The following is an 18,269-nucleotide window of genomic DNA, read 5'->3' as shown; positions in this document are numbered from 1 at the left end:
ATAAATAAGATAGTTTGTGTCTTGCATGGTGCTCACATTATCTGGGTGTCATTAGCAGAGCGCTGTGCTAATAAAACAGAGTGGTCTGACAAACTGTGAGTCCTGAGTCTAACTTTGACACTGACAATGCTAATTTAAAAAAAAAATGCATTAATTAAATTTGTGACTGAACTCCTTGAAGGAGAATTGTATGTCCCCTGTTCTGTTTTACAAACCTTCTGCTGGTGGCATCTGACTCAGTTGATGAAAATGAGCATGTGTCGGTCTGGTCTGCTTTGGATTGTTATCGATGAGAACCCGTCATTAGCATGGATGCATGTCCTCTGGAATGGTGGTTGAAGCAGGAAGGGACCTATGACTCTTTAGAGTATCTGGCACATAAATATCTTGTGGCGCCGGCTGCAACAGTGCGACGAGCGCCTGTTCTCACTTTCAGGTGACATTGTGAACAAGAAGCGGGCAGCATTATCTCCTGCAAATTGTAACCAAACTTGTTTTTCTGAGTGATTGGCTGAACAAGAAGTAGGACTGAGTGAAGTTGTAGGCTCTAAAGTTTTACATTGTTTTATTTTTGAATGCAGGTTTTTTTTGTACATAATTCTACATTTGTAAGTTCAACTTTCATGATAAAGAGATTGCAGTAAAGTAATTGCAGTTGGTGAATTGAAAAATACTGTTTCTTTTGTTTTTTACAGTGCAAGTATTGGTAATAAAAAATATAAAGTGCTCTCTGTACACTTTGTATACTGTAAAAACAACAAGGAGTCCTTGTGGCAGCTTAGAGACTAACAAATTTATTTGGGCATAAGCTTTCGTGGGCTAGAACCCACTTCATCAGATGCATGGAGCGTATTCTGTGTTGCAATTGAAATCAGTATATTTGAAAATGTATAAAACATCCAAAATATTTAAATAAATGGTATTCTATTATTGTTTAACAGCGCAACTAATCACGGTTAATTTTTTTAATCGCTTGACAGGTCTAGAAGATAGCTCTAATTGTAGGAGTCTCTGTTGACCTATATCTTGTTACAGATTAACAGTGTAACCAAAGGGTTCCTATCTAGGACTATATTTTGTTAATTCAGAAGTCAAAGGAAATATTGACATTTAAATGAAACTTGGATGTAATAAGGTCCTTGTGTATATCTCTCTTTTTAAAGTTTGTGGTAAACTGTCTATGAACGGCTTTATGGATAATTACCTTATGTTAATCCATGTAGTTTTACTACCTGTGATGCTTGGGAAATAGGCGTTTATTTCCAAAACCTGTTGTTCACCCAAGGGCTGCCTGCTGTCGAGAGGCTGCAGAAATGTCTATATAAACTCTTGGGACCTGATCCTTTCATCTCCAGTGTCTTAAGCTTTATTCGCGTGGAGATTGAGTCGTAAGACTGAGATCTCCAGTCTGCTCTGGGCCGTGCTGATATTGCACATTTGGACATTGGGGTAGAGTGTGATAAAATTGTTAGGATGTAGATATTCAAGCCTGCCTGCAAAGGCCGATACTTTAAGAATTTAGGTCTATGTTTATTATTTAGCCAGTTATAGAGGTATAAAAGAAAGAATCTGTGTAAGGGCCTTCTCTCACTGTGACAGTCTGAGACCCTGTTCTTAGGCCAATGCCTCTGGCCAAGCAGCAGAGGCAGCCATAAGCTGGGAAGCGAACGGTCACATCCTCCCGTTCCGAACGAGTTGAAATAAGGTGATCTGGGGCTGTTAGGAAGGTGATCCGATCTATCCCCTCCAGAGAAAGGGAAGAGCCTAGAAGATGTAAAAGGAAATAAAGTTTGATAGTTTTCTGTCTGGTAAGAACTCAGTAGACACAGCTGGGAAACCCTTATGTCTTTATGGATGTAGCTGTGAAATCCTCACTTCTGTTTTGTCATTCTGGTTCCCACTTTGCTATGGTTATTTGCATGGTCTCTGGCTGGTTCTGTGATTGTTTCTGTCTGCTGAATAATTAATTTGGCTGGGTGTAAACTAAGTAAGGTGGTGGGATATAATTGGCTAGCTAATCATGTTACAATCAGGATTGGTTAAGTAAATTTCAGTAGAATGATTGGTTAAGGTATAGGTAAGAATATTATATATAAATTAGGGGCAAACAGGAAGTAATTTGGGATTCGAAAATAAGGAAAAGGAACTTGGATTTAAGCTTGCTGGAAGGCTCACCCCAATAAACATTGAATTGTTTGCACCTTTGAACTTTGGGTTTTGCTCTTCTCTGTTCATGCGAGAAGGACCAGGGAAGCGAGAGGGTGAAGGAATAAGCCCCCTAAAATCTTGGTGTCATGACTCGGATGCATCGCATTGGATAGGTGAGTGGCAGCCTGTAAGTCCCCCTCCCCAACAGTCCGCGCAGCTGCTTGGAGGGGGTATAGTGAACTGTCGTGATGGTAGTTGTGGGTTCTGGCAAGCTGGGATAACGGATTGTTTGAACCAATGGATAAGGAAGAATCAGGGCCCATAGCAGGTGCAGGGGTCTACCTGGGATGAGTTTGAGAAGGAGATGGGGGAGGTTTTGGGAGACCCCAAGGGAAAGGAGTGTAGGGAAAAGGGAATGGTATTCCAAGGTTTGTGTGCTGGGATGGCATACTGGGTAAAAAGGGAAGCCGATCTCCTCCAACACATTAAGGATTTGGAGGGGATTGTGGAACAGCAACGGATTTTAACAGAAAAATCCGTGTTAGTGGTAGAGGTAGCGGATTTGAAGGTACGGGATGCTGCATGGACAGAGGAGTCTTATGAGGCATTCCAGCGAGAGAGGATGAACTGCTGGGGAGAGTAGGAGACTTAGAGGAGGAATTGTATCAATGTAAACAGAGGGCAATGGACTTGGGGACCCCAAACCATCCGCCCCTCTAATGGAGCTGAAGGAGATACCTCCACCACCCTACCCTGAAGAAACACTGTACCCACCACTGCCAGTGGGCGTCGTGGCGGCGATCCACAGTTACAGCTCCTGCGAGAGGCTACCCGGGAGGAACTACTGGAGGCAGGAATAGTGGCCTCAGTTGTGGGGGGTGGGGGAATCATGCCCCACAAGTAGTAGAACAGGCAGAAATCTGCCCCTGAAGGACTGGGAGGCAGTACTGGGCCGTTTGGGAAAGGTACCCCGGGAGGATTGGGATCAGTTTGTTCTGTGGCTAGTGGAGATAGGCAGGAGATGGAGGGTCTAACTCGTGAGGACCAGGTGATCATATGGCACAGTCTTTTGTGACGGGCACATTAAGAATTGATGTGCCAGGAGTGGCACACCATTTCCAATCCCTGGACAGGTGGCAAAACAGTTGTTTGGGGGTGTACTCTTGTACTGCGGGGATGAATAAAATGAAGTGAATCCCTGGGGAAACAGGGCGAGATGCACTTAATCTCATACAGGCATGGGCACGGTGCTGGGTGCATCCCCTGGACGGTCCATGGGTGATACCCCAGACAGGGGCACCAGGATCTGGTGGGGGTGTGGAGCATGGTAGCGGTGTGGAATTGCTTGAGAAATGGTTGGAACTGAATGATGCGCAGTTTGGGGCATTTAAGGTTGCAGCATCCTGAACTTGCTCCCAATCAGCTCCCCCAGTTTCTGGAACAGGCAGGTGTGTGGAGGCAGATGCATCGTGGGGGGCGAGCCGGTCCATGTTATTACAGCAGGGGATCAGTACAAGGTGGAAGCGGTGGGTCAGCCCGGAGGAGGAGGTAGAAGACGAGGTTGTGGCTTTGGGGGGGCGAGTAGACTAGTCAGGGATGAGTGGGCAGCTATAGAGCAACAGATCCAGAGACTGCAGGCTAAACTGACTACCCAGGATCTTACCAGATCTGGGGGAACGTGGCCCCAGAGGCCAGGGGATTGGGACTGCCTGAAATGCCAGACACACAATTTTGCTTGGAGACAGGAATGTGTTTGGTGCCAGGACCCCAGTCCTCCTGTGAACCAGTGGGAGGGACAGAGGTGGGTGCTGCGACTTAGGGATGCCCTGGGAGGCATCCTGTCCATGTTCTCAGTTTAGGACAGGACGCATCTGCTCGCCCCAAGCGAAGATCTGTACACAGGCTCTCAGCCGACTCCCTTCCACCTGCAGAGCCGATTGTAGAGTTGGACACAGGAATTGCTGATATTCAGAGCAGAGTTTGAGCCACTGTTTCCGTAGCATCCCTCCCAGCTGTCAGCCTGCTCCAGCAGCGGGGCTCTCAGCCATGCAGCGAGAGACGGACACACCTGGAGAGAGCAGGGGAGACGTGCAAGGGGCAGAGGAAGAGTGAGGAGCAGCTGGGGAGGAGAATGGCTCTTCTCGCCAAAAGGGGAAGCGGAGGCAGGGGGGAAGGATGGGAGTGAGATGGGGAGGAGATGGAGTGGCGGGAAAGGGGCATGGGATGGGGAAGAGAAGGGGATAGGGCAGGGGTGGCTCTAGGTATTTTGCCGCCCCAAGCACAGCAGGCAGGTTGCCTTAGGCAGCTTGCCTGTGGGAGGTCCCCGGTCCTGCGGATTCGGTGGCACGCCTGCAGGAGGTCCGCGGCCGTGGGACCAGCAGACCCTCCGCAGGCATGCGGCCGAAGGCAACCTGCCTGCCGCCCTTGGGGGGACCACCAGCCCACCCCCCCCCCCCCCCCCCGTGGCTTGCCGCCCCAAGCACGCGCTTGGCGTGCTGGTGCCGCCTCTGGGATAGGGGAACAGGGGCGGGGGAAAGCTGGAGCCCAGTATGTGACAGCCCCTTGGCAGAAGTTTGGCTCCCTTGGGCCCATCGAACCCTCACCCTGACAAGCCCCACCTGCCCTGCATCTGTACCACCCCGATGAGCCCCCCAGTTGCCCTCCCCACTGAGCTCCAATCACCTAAACCTGGACCCCCATCCATATGAACTCCACTTCTCCTGCATGTAGACCTCCCCCGCTGAGCCCCAAACACATTCACTTGGATCCCCTGCAGAGTCCCATTGCCCCTGCACCTGGAACCCTGCAATGAGCTTCTGTGCATCCAGCTTTCCCACTGAGCCACCCACACCCAGATTGCCCCACCTGGATCCCCCCATACTAAGTTCCTCTGCACTTGGATCCTGCTGCTGGGCTGAGCCTGCTCACCCACACCCGTTGCGCCTGGCACAGTGGGCAGGGCCCCAGGGTATTTCTGGGGCAGGCCTGGCCCTTGCACTGTGTCAGAGTCGGGTGCAGCCTCACTGCTGAGTCCCTGTCCCCGGGTGTGGTTGGGGGAGGCTGCAGGGTAATCGCCCACCTTCATGCAACCCGTGGCCTGTGCTCCCCACTGCCATGTTGGAGCCTTCACATTTATTTATTGACAAATAAAATGTGCAGAATTTTAAAATATTGTGTGCAGAATTTTTAAATGTTTGGTGCAGAAACCCCTCAGGATTATGGGTGCAGAGCAGCTGTGATGGTGGGACTGTGAGGAAGGAGGTGGCAGTGGGGAGGTCCATGGGCGGGGGGTGCTGGGTGAGCGGTGTGGTGTGCAGGGTGCTGTGCAGTTGTGGTGAGAGGCCAGCAGGGGAGGTCTCTGGGCAAGGGGGCGCTGTGCATAAGGGTAGGGTTCTGGGTAGGGAGCAGTGTGGTGTGGGCCCACCCGCAAGGGGAAGGGGAACGCTGGCAGCACAGGGCTGGGCTGGGTTGAAACAGTGCCCTCTGCTGGGCTGCGCAGAGGGGGGCTGCTCCCGCTATGCTGTGCCTCATTGCCCCCCACCCGCCCTTCCCTCTGAAGACTGACCATCCCGCCCCCTGCACCTTGCCCCATGGGAGCCCACAAGTATGTTTGACACCAGGCCCACAAAAAGTTAATCCGGCCCTGCTGAGTGGGGCTAAGAGTTTTCCTTTCGCCTTTCCCATTGTGGCCTGATTTCTTTTATTAGTTGCTGTTTTATAAATTGCATTTCTCCTGAACTATAGACAATGGTCGGGGAAGAGGTCAGGGAAGCGTCCAGAGCGGAGGAAGTGCCCCAGAGTGGGGACGCTCTAGCCCGTGTCCTGAGTGGTCACAACCAGGTTGGGGGACGAGCCCCTCAGGAAGCCTGGGCCCAGCCTTGTCAGGGTTATAAGGACTTTGCCACACAGCAGAGTGGAAGGGGAGCCCTCAAGGTGAGGGAGGCTCTGGGTGAAGGAAGAGGGAGCGAGGACTCAGATCCTTCAGCTTTTTTATTCCACCCGGGGGGTGTTTAAGTCAGGAAAGTTCCCTCCGATAGTGGGACCATTTTTCCGCTTACCTCTGTGCATGTTTACTGATTTCTCCTAAAGTTCATTAAGTATTTTAGGAAAACGTGTCAGAGCAGCCACCAGCGAGAGTTGCTGGCCGCACTCTGAGGCCACCAAAAATTCATTCGTGAGAACCCCTGGGCTAGATGCTCATGATGGGCCCTTCTGACCTTAGACCCTGTGAGTGGAACAGGAGCCGGACACAGAGATGCTGTCTTCAGCTGGAAGTTGCGCCGCCGTGGACAGCTAAACATAGAAGCTGTCGCCGTGGAAATGCACGTGCCGCCCTAACGGCACACGGACTGCCGCCCTCCGCGGGCAATTCGGCACGCTGCTTGGGGTGGCAAAACCACAGGGACTGCCGCCCCTTGCAGATTGCCGCCCCAAGCACCTGCTTGGAATGCTGGTGCCTGGAGCCGGCCCTGTTCATACCATTCCAGCTGCCCTTGAACGTGATGTATCAGCCTGAAAGAAGATGGCCGTCCAGCGCCGTGTGACCTGCAGAGCTGCCACGGTCCTGGGGTTCATGGAATGTTCCTCATTCAGGCGCCTTCTGTTGCATGTCAAAGGCAGGTGCCGTTCCACAGACACAGAAAGGAAAAACCCTTTCCCCCTATCAAGTGCCCTGCAGCCCAATGCACTAAAAGCCACGAGTGTGAGGGCTGGAGTCTCATTTCTACAGGCTCCTGCTTGTCTTGCTCTGAACATCCTAATCCTTGTTAGTGATAAAACCCCACATCTCCAGCCTTCAAAAGCAGTTCAGCATGAGACAGGTGCTCTCTGTGCTTTACCATTAAGGTAGCAGGGAGATGTGATGATTTGGTGCAAACCTTCACACCTTATGAATGCTGGTTGCTGCTGTGTGTGGTTGGGTTAATGTATTTTTGAATGTGTCTGGGAATTCCACCGTTTCTGGCAGGACCTTCATCTGATACTTGCCAGACAGAGGACAATAGGCAGCACTTCACCTGAATGACTGTGCTTTGACCACACACTTGCTATGTTGCCTAGCAATTGCAGCCTAAGGGAAACCTGTTTTCCACCTGCCCTCTGCAGGGGGTGGGGGCTGGTGTTGGAGGAATAGAAAGTTACCAAGCAGAAACAGACACTAAGGCCTGGTCTACACTAGGCGGGGGGGGGGGGAGGAGGGGGTTCGAACTAAGGTATGCAAGTTCAGCTATTAGCGTAGCTGAACTCGAACTACCTTAGTTCGAACTATTTACCCGTCCTCACAGCGCGGGATCGAAGTCCGCGGCTCCGCCGTTCGCGGTGGTGGAGTTCCGGAGTTGACGGGAGCGCGTTCAGAGTTCGATATATCGCGTCGAGATGAGACGCGATATATCGAACTCCAATAAGTCGATCGCTATCCGCCGACCCGGGTGGGTAGTATGGATGTACCCTAAGGTGTGATGCTGGAGTGGGGCTTGCACTTTGTTCTCTCTGTGAAGGCTATGACCAGCATATCACCAGCACTTATATGTTATTGCACAGCTCCTTCTAAGCCAGCACATTGATTGTTAAGAACGTTTACAGAGAACACATAATTTAAAAAAAAAAAAAAACCATCAGGTTAAGCCCAGATTCCTGGGTGTGCTTAAGTACCTAAGATTGTCTTACAGAAATTAGTTTGATGCTGTTGTGTTCACAGCAGACAGATAGAGAAGTTATTTCTTAGAATTCAGAACACACAAGAAATCAGAGAGAGAAAAAAACAGGCTGCTCCTAAACCACAGCCACACCACTCCTCCCCGTCCCCTTACTCTAAGCTGGCTGTCTGGAAAACACTGTCAGTGTCTTCTTGGAGGAGAGCTACAGAGCTCCTGTTGTGAGCAGAACCAAAGAGTCTCTCCCCACCTGTGTGCTGGAAGCAAGAGCTTGCAATTTCAAGGGCCTCAGCACAGCAGCCTGCCCATGCCTCACAAAGTGACCAGCAGAGACACTGCAGGTACTCACCTTGTAACCCAGTGGTTAATCCCCTCAGCTATCATAGAACATTTCTAGGTTCATTTCCCCCATCTTCTGAGGTTTCCCAGGTGCATGCTTTAGGCAATAGAACAATTCTCACTCTCACTCTCTCTGGTTCAATGACTTGTCAATTATTTATCCTCAATGGAACAGCTTCAACAGGAGAGAGTGAGGGAGCCCCACCTGAGACTAGCCCATAGCCCTGTGGCTAGGCCATGCTCTTGAGAGATGTGGGAGGCCCATGGCCAAATCTTTTCTCCCCCTCAAGCGGAGGGGGTTTTGAATGCAGGGCTCTGACATCCTGGGTGACTGCTTTGATCACTTGGCTGAAAACTGTAATATGGACATCTTCCCTACCAGGTCCTCCTTGATTTTAATGGCACCTCTTCCCGGAGAGGTGCTCAGAGCATGCATACCAGATCTGTCCTCACAGGGTTTACAGGCAGGGGAATTGAGCATCCCTTCCCCTGGTTTCAGAGTAGCAGCCGTGTTAGTCTGTATCCGCAAAAAGAACAGGAGTACTTGTGGCACCTTAGAGACTAACACATTTATTTTAGCATAAGCTTTCATGGGCTACAGCTCACTTCATTGGTTGCATGTAATGGAAAATACAGTAGGAAGATATATACACACACAGAGAACATGAAACAATGAGCATTACCATACACACTATAAGGAGAGGTTTCAGAGTAGCAGCCGTGTTAGTCTGTATCCGCTTAAAACCAGGCGTACTTGTGGCACCTTAGAGACTAACAAATTTATTTCAGCATGAGCTTTCGTGAGCTACAGCTCACTTCTTCGGATGCATAGCTAGTCTTTGTTAGTCTTTAAGGTGCCACAAGTACTATAAGGAGAGTGATCAGTTAAGGTGAGCTATTATCAGCAGGAGAGAAAAAGAACCGTTTGTAGTGGTAAGGAAAATGGCCCATTTTCAGCAATTGACAAGGAGATATGAGGAACTGCAGGGGGTTTGTGGCTCATGCTGGAGCTTATATGAGAGCCAGGCATCCAGATGAGGCAGGATGACAACCTAAAACTGGAATGCAGAGGCGTAAATCCAGGGTTTAGGCGCTCACCTACCTCTGTAGCTCTGGACCATATTTTTGACTGATAACGTGAACAGAGATTCACATGCAAAACTTTGTTAACATAAAGTAAAACTGCGTCTTTGGTGTGTCTCTCCCCCCCCGCCCCCCGCCCTCGGTTAAACTTTTGTCCCTAACAGCACCCCGAGCCCAGTGCCACCCAAGTCCGGCATCCCACGCAGTTGCCTGGATCACCTGCCCCTAAATTTGAACCCGTGAGAAACTCTTCTGCCAGGAAATAGTCAGTAACAATAATGCAACAAAGCAGGAGCTAGAAGCCCGTGTTTAACTATCGCCTCTCCTTTTTATTCTTTATATTTCCATGCACTTCACAATCCTTATCACTAATGAAAGACCCCTCCCCCACACCAGAGACGTATCAGACACCCTCCAACCCCGGGTACAAGCTAATAGGAGGCTGCACAATGTCACTTCAGGTAGAATTGGGAAGATAACTCAAGTCTTCACTATGGAAAGCCAAGGCACTAGCTACCCATTTCTACCACCTTTTGGGATGAATGCATGAAATAGATACAATCTGGTTATCTGTCACTACCCACCACTGCACAATGGAGCCAAGAAGAGACCCCTGGAGCTCTGATCGCTAATATTCTTATCTGTCTAATAAGCATTTGTGGACCTGCTGGCACAGTGTGTGTCAAGTCCCACTCTGGTGTTTGGCCCCAGAAATAATGGCATTTCCTCCTGGCGTTCAAGTGGTGAGGACGTGCTGGGGATCGGCGAGACCATGCTACAAACCCTGCTGCTGTGGGAGTGAGGACTGAGTGGTTCCATTTGCTAGATATTTTTTTTTGAATAGTTTATATAATTCACATGATATTTAAAACCATTATAATCTGTCGGCCATAAAATCCAGGTGTTCCAGACTGCGAACATCTGTCACACAGAGTTTGTTTGCTGCTGTCTCACACAGGCAGGTTTGGGAGCTGAGAAGCAAAGTGATCCACCCCGCTCTCTCCAGCGCACAGCTGAACAATTCCTGGCGTACCCAGGGCCGGAATAGGGGTGGGCCACTGGGTGACTTCACAGGGGTGCTGGTGGTCTAGGGGGCGCTGTGCGGCGAGCTGCTGGTATAGAGTCAGAAACTGCTCCCCGCTGGCAGGGGAGCGCTGGGGAGGGGGGGAGCAGATTTCTCTCTCTTCCTCCCAGCAGAGGAACATGGGGGGGGGGGGGGCACTGATGCACAGATACTGCTCCCCCCCACCCAATGTTCCTCCATGCCCCTGCAGGGTGTGTGTGTGGGGGGGGGCGGGAGCGAGGAGCCATACCAAGTGCTCCATGCATCTAGGTCACTTCTTCCCCTCCCCGCCCCTCTGCTGTGCTGTGAGGTGAACCCCCAGGAGCTGTTGCTCTCTGTCCTCCCCTTATGCAGCCCAGGTGGGGGAAAGTGACCTAGATGCAGGGAGCCCTAACGTCGCTCCTTGCTCCCCCCCAGACCCCTAGGGGTGTGTGGAGGAGCAGTGTTGGGGGGGGGGTCGATCAGCAATGCCAGCTGCTCCAGGCATCCAGATCAGGTTCCCCACATGGGTGCCGGAGGGGGGTGCAGGGATTGGCGTGAAGGGGGCTTGGTGCAGGGGTTGGGGCTCTAAGAGCTCACAGGGGCCAAGGGCCCCAAAATACAAGTTCACCCAGGGCGCCATTTTCCCTAAGGCCGGTCCTGGACATACACGTTGCTATAAAGCACAAGGCCCAGTGTGTGGCTGGATAGTAACATACTATTGGAAGGGCCAGGCTGGCATCATAGTGACCTATACAGCTATCCTCACGGGTGCTGGGTTCACACAACAAATTAAAGGGCAGAAATCCCACGGCTGCCTTCAAAATTCAAACACCACAGGTGGGGAATTTAAATTCTTCTCCCTCCCATCCCTGGGGCTTAAAGGAGGAGAGGGAGGAGCTTCCAGGTGCCATAGAGATGAGGGATCTGGCATTGGGTAGACAGGGTCCTCCACGGGCATAGAGATGAGCCAGAAGGCTGGGTAGATGGGAATCGGTCAGGTCATAGGTGCTAGGAGGACTGAGGCTAGAGAAGCCCATTTTTTCATTCCCATGGGGCTGTTCCCCCTCATGCCTCAGTGACACTGGCTGACCCAGGATCCTGAGTCCCCTTGGATCGCAGAGGACAGTAGCAAACAGTCTGCACAGTCCCTGGGGCAATGAGATCGGCTTCTCTGCGCGGCCACTGAATGTTCTCTATGGTTTGATAGTCCAGAGACGGCCCAGAGTTGAGACCTGACGCGACCTCCAGGGTCATAGAGACGGCATGACAGAAAGTCCACAGGAGGAGGTTATAGAGACTATATGGTCTAAGGCTAGAGAGGCTGATCTCAGGGCCCCCGAGGGAGGGGGATGAGCCAGAAAGAGCCCGGGACGCGGGACAGGGACGGTATGGGAGTGGGCTGAGCAGCGGCAGGAAGACGTGGGGGGGCGGTGTGGGGGAAGGGGGGGAGTGGGGGCAGGGCTGGGGCTGGGGGGGGGGGTGTTGTCCCAGGCCCCACACATCCCTCGGGATGGTCGTGTGCCTCCGCCACCCCCATGTCTCAGGGACACAGTCTGAGCTGGGCCCCTACCCCCAGCACCCAGAGCCAGGGTCGGATTCTCTCCCCAGGGACGGAGCCCGGCGGGAAAGTGAAGATCGGGGCCTCGTCACCAGCATCGAGAAATGTCACCTGCCCCGGTCACAGTCCAGACAAACCCGGATCCTGCTGGGGACCCAACTCAGGGGCGGGGGGGGGGGTCGCAGGGGAGGTGAGAGCCCAGAACTGATCCAATACATACCCCACAGCCCAGATCCCCTCTTCGGGGCGGATCTCTCCCCTCCTCCTCACAGACTCTTTGGCCACCCCCACAACCCAACCTCCCCTATCCCCCACCTCCACCTCCCAGCAATGTCTCCCCAAGGTGAATCCCTCCCAGCCCAGCACGGAGGGCTCAGTGTCAAATCTCTCAGGGTTGTCAGGCAGATCCTGCTGTATTTCTTCCCACTTTACACTTCTCAAATCCTCAGACAAGACAAGGTTGGGATGAGCCGTGTCTGGATCCAGAGTCACATTCGCTGAGGGGAAAGAGAATCAGAGCGTTAGGGGCAGAGCTCAGCCCTGGGGGAGGCTGGGACCATTTCTCAGACTGCCCAGAAGCCCCGTCCTGGCTGGGACAGGACTGGATTCCAAGAAGCTGCCTCAGTGCTGAGCACCTGAGACTGAGCAGAGATGTCACTGCAGCTCCTCAGTCTGTTTCTCATTTGCCTGAAGAAGCTTCAGCTCCCAGCTTCCCCTGCTGGGGCTGCTCCATTCCAGCGGCAGAGACACTGGGGTAAAGGAGTGGGATGTGTCAGCCCTAAGAGCACAGAGATTTCTACTCATTCCTCTCAATTTAGTATTAAAACTTCTGTGAATGTCCATGAGAACCCCATGGTCAGAGTTAAGGGTGTTTGGATGCTGCTCAGTGAGTGCTTCTGTTCATCAGCGTAGGCAGGAACTCAGCACTAAGGTCGGTGTCAGGATCTTTTGTGTGACTTCTGCTCGGGATCTCCTCTGTATTTCATGGTTTCACTGTGGTGCTGGGTGTGTCGTGGCTGGTGTTGGTTTGGTTGGTAACTTTAGGTACAATGTGTACTCTGGGGATGATAAAAGGGGAATTTAGTCTCTATGGCCAATTCACTCCTTGGCCTCCATGCTCTAGGGACAGGAGGTTCCCAGGTGAAGTGCTGTAGAAATCTGTCCTCTAGACTGAGACACCAATTCCCCCATCCCCAGCTCATTCCACACAGGGCTCCAAACAGCCCTCAGGTGGGAAAGAGTCTTGATCGCTGCTGCCCTGGGCTGAATAGTGACCAGGGCCCCAGCAGTGACAGGCCCATAGTCCATCCCCACAATCCTGAGGCAGCCAGTCCCTCAGGGAGGTGACATCTCTAGGAAACACTTGAGGTCAGTCCTTCCCACCGAATGGAGAATTCCAGAGTCTTCTGTAAAATGGTGAGAAACTCAGGATGAAGTTGATCAGAAAGATTTGTATCCAACATGTGACCTTCCCCACACATTTTGCTGTAGAGCCCTGGGGAGATGCGGTGCTAACATCATCACCACCACCATCACCCGGCTCTTTCCCAGCATTGTCAAGTGTGAGGGTGAGTGAGAGAGCCATGTACCTGCTCAAGGTGCATCTGACATCCTAGAGGAGAGAGAGAGAGAAAAGAATCTCAGGTCCCACTTGACACAAGCAGTGAATCCTAGGGAAGAGATTTTACAAATATAGGGAAAAGAGGCCATGGATTCCCTGAGCTAATCGGACTTTCCCTTCTCTCATATCTCTGTGTCTGTCACTCTGCAATGACCAATAATCATTCACATGTCAGCAATGCTCATGCCGAGTTACAGTGAGATCTCTGACTGCTGGCCCCCCGTGCTTATGATTCAGGAGCCCTCCCTTCCCTGTGTGGGGATCTGCCATGTTTCTAATTCAGTCTCACCTGCAGGAATTCACTTGCTGGTTTCTGACACTTCCCCTCCAGCTCACTGATCAGCTCACTGAGATGGGAAATCTGCTCAGAGAGTTTGGTGATATTTTCATTCCGTATCTTCACTATCTCCTTGTCCAGCTTTTCCAGCCAGAGCAGCAGGAGTCGCTCCTGTTCCTCCAGGAACTGCCTCAGTTGCTGAAATTCAGAAACAATTTTCTGCCTCTCCTCTTGTATCTGTTTCTGTAAAGCAACAGGGAAAGGGTTGGTCAGGGACATGGAAGCAGCCCGGGGTCTTTTATGGCAGTGCTGAGTGCGCAGGAGGTAGAATTTCTTTGCAAACCTAAGATTTCTGACTCTTGATTCTACGCTGTGGTTACTTGGGAGAGGATTCTCCCACACCTCTTTCATGTCTCCCCAATGTTTCTGGAAAGGGATGTTTCCATGTCTGACATGCTTAGGACACTGTGTTATCAATGGCCTCTGAGAATGGAGATCCAGAGCAGCAGGAGGCAGGACTCAGCATTACAGTGGCAGAAGTTCCAAGGGGGAAAAAGAATCAAATAATTCTGCCTCATTTCTTGCATTGTTGACACAGGGAAACCACAAGGGCTAGAAATTAACTCATTCACTGACACGAGAGCTTAGATTCTGCACATGAACCTAACACAGAAAATCTAGGATCATGGAGAAACATACTGATGCCCACATTCACCAAGCCCACAGAGGAATCTTCCTACAAACAGACCTCTCACCACAAGTCTCTGCAGGTCAGTAACAACAGGCACCTACCAGATACCCCCGGCTTTTCCTCTCTCCAGTGTCTTTAAATCTCAGGAGCTTTTCTCTCTCTTCCCTCAGAGTCTTCAATTGGGCCTGGATTTTTTCCTGTAGAAAGAGAAATGATTTGGGCAGTTTCATTCTGAGGGTTCAGAGGGGTGTGTAGGGGGATGTTTTCCCACTCAAACCCAAGGTGACTGTTGGTCCTAATGGGTTTATGACATCACAGCCACCAAGGGAATGAAACCGAACAATGGAAATAGGGAGAATGTCATATTCTGACTTGTTTCCAATTCAGTCTTTTTATAAATTAGAGAGACCTCAAATTATCCGAGTTTGACTGGTATTTATTCATTCACTAATTAGTAGCATAGCCCATAACAGGAAACTGGAGTCACATGGTGGTGAATCAAGTAAGGTGGTTTTCAGGAGATTGCCGAAGTGATACAAATCCCAGAAACCACAGGGGCTGCAAATATGGGCGGGGATTCTCCAAGGAGTCCAACTCCCAACTGAATTTCAGCTCTGAAACCCTGGGGACTGCACTGGTGCAACAGACCTGGTCTGAGCATTAGGGCAAACTCCCAACACTCAAATATAAACTGGCCTGCTGCTCTTGTGTTTTAAGCCTCACTGATCCCTGGGTCCCGGAGCAGAGTGTGTTTCTCTCCTGTCCCCTACAGCTCCATGCTGCCTGCCTGCATTAACTGCTGCCACAGGGTCCTAGTGCCTCCCTCCACTCCTGCCAGGGCAGGCTGCCCTTCCCCCTCAGACCCTTTCATTTTCCAGTGGGACCCTCCACCGGTGCAGCTGCCCCCCCGCCCACAGTCACTGCTCTTGCCCCATGCTGGGCAAGGGGCAGCCCCAGTGAGGCTACAGTGAGGGGCAGCAGCAGGGGAGGAGGTGCACATGTGATAGCAGCCCCCTCCCCCCCGGCATGGCACCCACCACAGGGGAGGCGAGGGGGATTCCTGGACCTGAGAGGGGCCCTAGGAGCACGTGCAGTGATGGGGGGGGGAGAAGGGGGTACCTACCCCAGAGCTCGCTGCTGCCAGCAGGGAGAGGGCTGGGGGGAGTCCTTCTTTCTGGCTCCAGTCCCAGGGCAGCCTGCCTGCCCCTCAAACTCATCCTCAGCCCTGCCCCACCCCAGAGCCCACACCCCCCAGCCAGAGCCCTCATCCCCTCGCAGCCCAACCCTCTGTCCTGGCCCTGAACATCTCCAACACCCCAAACCCCTCATCTCCAGCCCCAGCCAGAGCCCTCATTCCCCTGCATCCTAACCCTCTGCCTCAGCCCTGAGTCTCCTCCCACACCCCAAACCCCTCATCCCCAGCCACATCCCAAATCCATCCCCAGCCTCACCCCACAGCCTTCACCTCTGCACCCCCTCCCTCCACACCCCCTCTTATCCCCAAACTCCCTCCCAGAACTTGCACCCCCTCCCTCCACACTCCCTCCCATCCCCAAACTCCCTCCCAGAGCCTGCATACCTCCTGCACCCCAGTCCCTTGCCCCAGCGCAGGGCCTGCACCCCAAACCTCCTTCCTCACCCAAACTCTCTCCCAGAGTCTTGGGCAGGTGAGGGCTGGAGTTTGGGGGGGCAGAGTTTAGGCAGGGGCAGGTTCTGGCACCATCAAAATTTCTACAAACCTGCCACCCCTGCCAGAAAGAGCTGCTGCACCATACTGGGGTGGACCGGCTTCCTGAGGCAGCAATTTAAAGGCCTGGAGCCCAGGGCCCTTTAAATTGCTGACAAAGCCCTGCTGCCAGAGCCCTGGGGTAGCGGCTGTGGGGCTCAGGTGGTGATTTAAAGGGCCTAGGGCTCCTGCTGCTGCTACCACCCCGGACCCTTTAAAAGGCTGCTGGAGTCCCACTGCCACTACCCCAGTGCTCCGGTACAATTTAAAGGGCCCCGGAGCCTGCCGGAGCCCTGGAGTAGCGGCAGCAGGGCTCTGGTGGCTATTGAAAGGGTTTAGGGCTCCCGCTGCCTCTACCATCCCGGGCCCTTTAAATTGCCACTGGAGCCCAGGGCTCCGGCAGCAGGGCTCCGGAGATGATTTAAAGGGCCCTGGAAGGTAGCGGCAGCCAGAGCCCCGGGACCTGCTGCTAGTGCCCTGGGGCTCCGTCGGCAATTTAAAGGGCCGGGGCTCTGCTGCGATAGCAGCAGCTAGAGCCCCAGGCCCTTTAAATCAACCCATTTAAATTGCCCCTGAACCCCAGGGCTCCCAGCCACCTCTGCAGCTGGGAGCTCAGGGGCTGATTTAAAGGGCTTGGGGCTTCCAGCTGCTGCTACCACAGCCCTAGCCCCGGGCCCTTTAAATCCTGATTTAAAGGGCTTGGGGATTTAAAGGCTCCGCCTCTTCTGGTGGAGGCCACGCCCCTCCTCAGGATTCTGGAGTACCAGAAAGTCCTTTAAGTTACTTTCACCCCTGGTGTAGCCCCACTGTGGGGAGATTTGGTAACATCCAGACATTCCCAGGGGAATTGGTGTTTCTCTGTCACAGCCGATAGACAGTGATGAGCTGCCAAAATCTTAACAACCGGTTCCCTATAAAAAGTGCTGATTTAAGGGGAGTGGGGAGGGCCGGGAGACATCCTCGTGGGGCTGGAGGCCCCTGCACGGCCTGGGCCAATTGCCCCACTTGCCCTCGCCCCTCCCCTCCGGCCAGCCCTGGAGCTTGCAGCAGCCCCCCCCCCCCCACACACACACACCTTGCTGGGCCATTCAAAAAGTGGCAGCAGGACGTCCCGGGAGCTCAGCTGAGCTGCCCAGCTGAGCTGCCCAGCTGATGCCCGCGGCTGGCCGCACTGCAGCTGGGAGGAAGCGGGGGTAGGGCTGGGAGAGCCTCAGCCTCCCCAGTTGGGAATCCTGGGAGCAACAGGATGGTCCGGCCCGCGGACCAGAGTTCTTTGCCCACCTCCTGGCCCTTTAACAACCGGTTCTCCACAGAGGTCTAATTTTAGCAACCGGTTCTCGAGAACCTGTGGGAACCTGCTCCAGCTCACCACTGCCGATAGACCTGACCCAAAGTCTATTGTTGGCAAAGGAAAGACTCCCACAGACAAGGGGGACTAAATGGTAGAATAACGGCAGTGCCCAGTGTGGCCATTTCACTACAAAATTAGAGAGTTGGAAAAAATTGGAAAGTTTTAGTGTAATTGAAGCAATATCTGTAGTGGTAGCAGCTCATGATTGTTTCTCCCTAGCAGGGAACGATTCCAGGTTTTCTGTTCTGCAGCACTGCTCTTGCAGGCTGGCTGTGCTTTACTTTCTCCATTTACCTAAGCGTAGACACTGAAAAAAAAAATTCAGTTCTACAATTTTAATTCATTTCACTTTCAATGTCCTGATGCTCCAAAGTTTGGGTTTCAAACACTGCCCATAACTCTTGGTCTAAGAACTATTTTCAGGCACAGAGCCTGCAAAAATAAGTTTTAAGTGCTGGAATGAGGGTACTGGGGATGCAGCACTCCCTGGCTTGAAGTGGTTTCGTGGTTGCATGATCTCTAGATTATTCTTGGACATGACATCTTTGGAGATCTTTCTACTTCATCATGAAATAAATTTTCATATTATGTGTTGTAGCTTGATCTTTCACCCTTAACATAAATAAGCTGATGCTGAGCTCCAGGGGTTAAGATGTTTCCCGGAATGAAATATCCTGTAATGTTTCCCTGCAGAAATGTAGAAACAGAAAATGTGGACGGACATTTTAGATGGAAATTGAAATAATTTAACTGTTTGCAATTACACGTTGATTCTCCTG

The 18,269-nt window shown here is 52.2% G+C and overlaps 1 protein-coding gene across 4 annotated transcripts; it reads right to left on the bottom strand.

Moving 5' to 3' along the window:
• Positions 1 to 12,184: 12,184 nt before the first annotated feature.
• Positions 12,185 to 16,216, bottom strand: LOC120394715 (tripartite motif-containing protein 10-like). 4 transcript variants are annotated; one of them, XR_005592380.1, is made up of 5 exons: positions 16,153 to 16,209; positions 14,515 to 14,610; positions 13,735 to 13,965; positions 13,414 to 13,436; positions 12,216 to 12,321 (listed from the first exon to the last, which is right to left on the bottom strand). XR_005592380.1 is itself a non-coding variant. In XM_039518920.1 (5 exons), the coding sequence occupies exons 1-5, from the start codon at positions 16,184 to 16,186 to the stop codon at positions 12,270 to 12,272; spliced, it is 432 nt and encodes a 143-aa protein (XP_039374854.1). In that variant the 5' UTR covers positions 16,187 to 16,216; the 3' UTR covers positions 12,216 to 12,269. The 4 variants fall into 4 exon arrangements, 3 of the variants coding, with proteins under 3 accessions (XP_039374855.1, XP_039374854.1, XP_039374852.1); XM_039518920.1 differs by having other exon boundaries at positions 16,157 to 16,216; XM_039518921.1 differs by lacking the exon at positions 16,153 to 16,209 and having other exon boundaries at positions 12,185 to 13,230; positions 14,515 to 14,779.
• Between the last annotated feature and the right edge of the window lie 2,053 nt (positions 16,217 to 18,269).

Source organism: Mauremys reevesii, unplaced genomic scaffold (genome assembly GCF_016161935.1).
Source record: "Mauremys reevesii isolate NIE-2019 unplaced genomic scaffold, ASM1616193v1 Contig75, whole genome shotgun sequence".
NCBI classification, from domain to species: Eukaryota; Metazoa; Chordata; order Testudines; family Geoemydidae; genus Mauremys; species Mauremys reevesii.
This window is presented reverse-complemented; position numbering and strand designations above follow the sequence as displayed.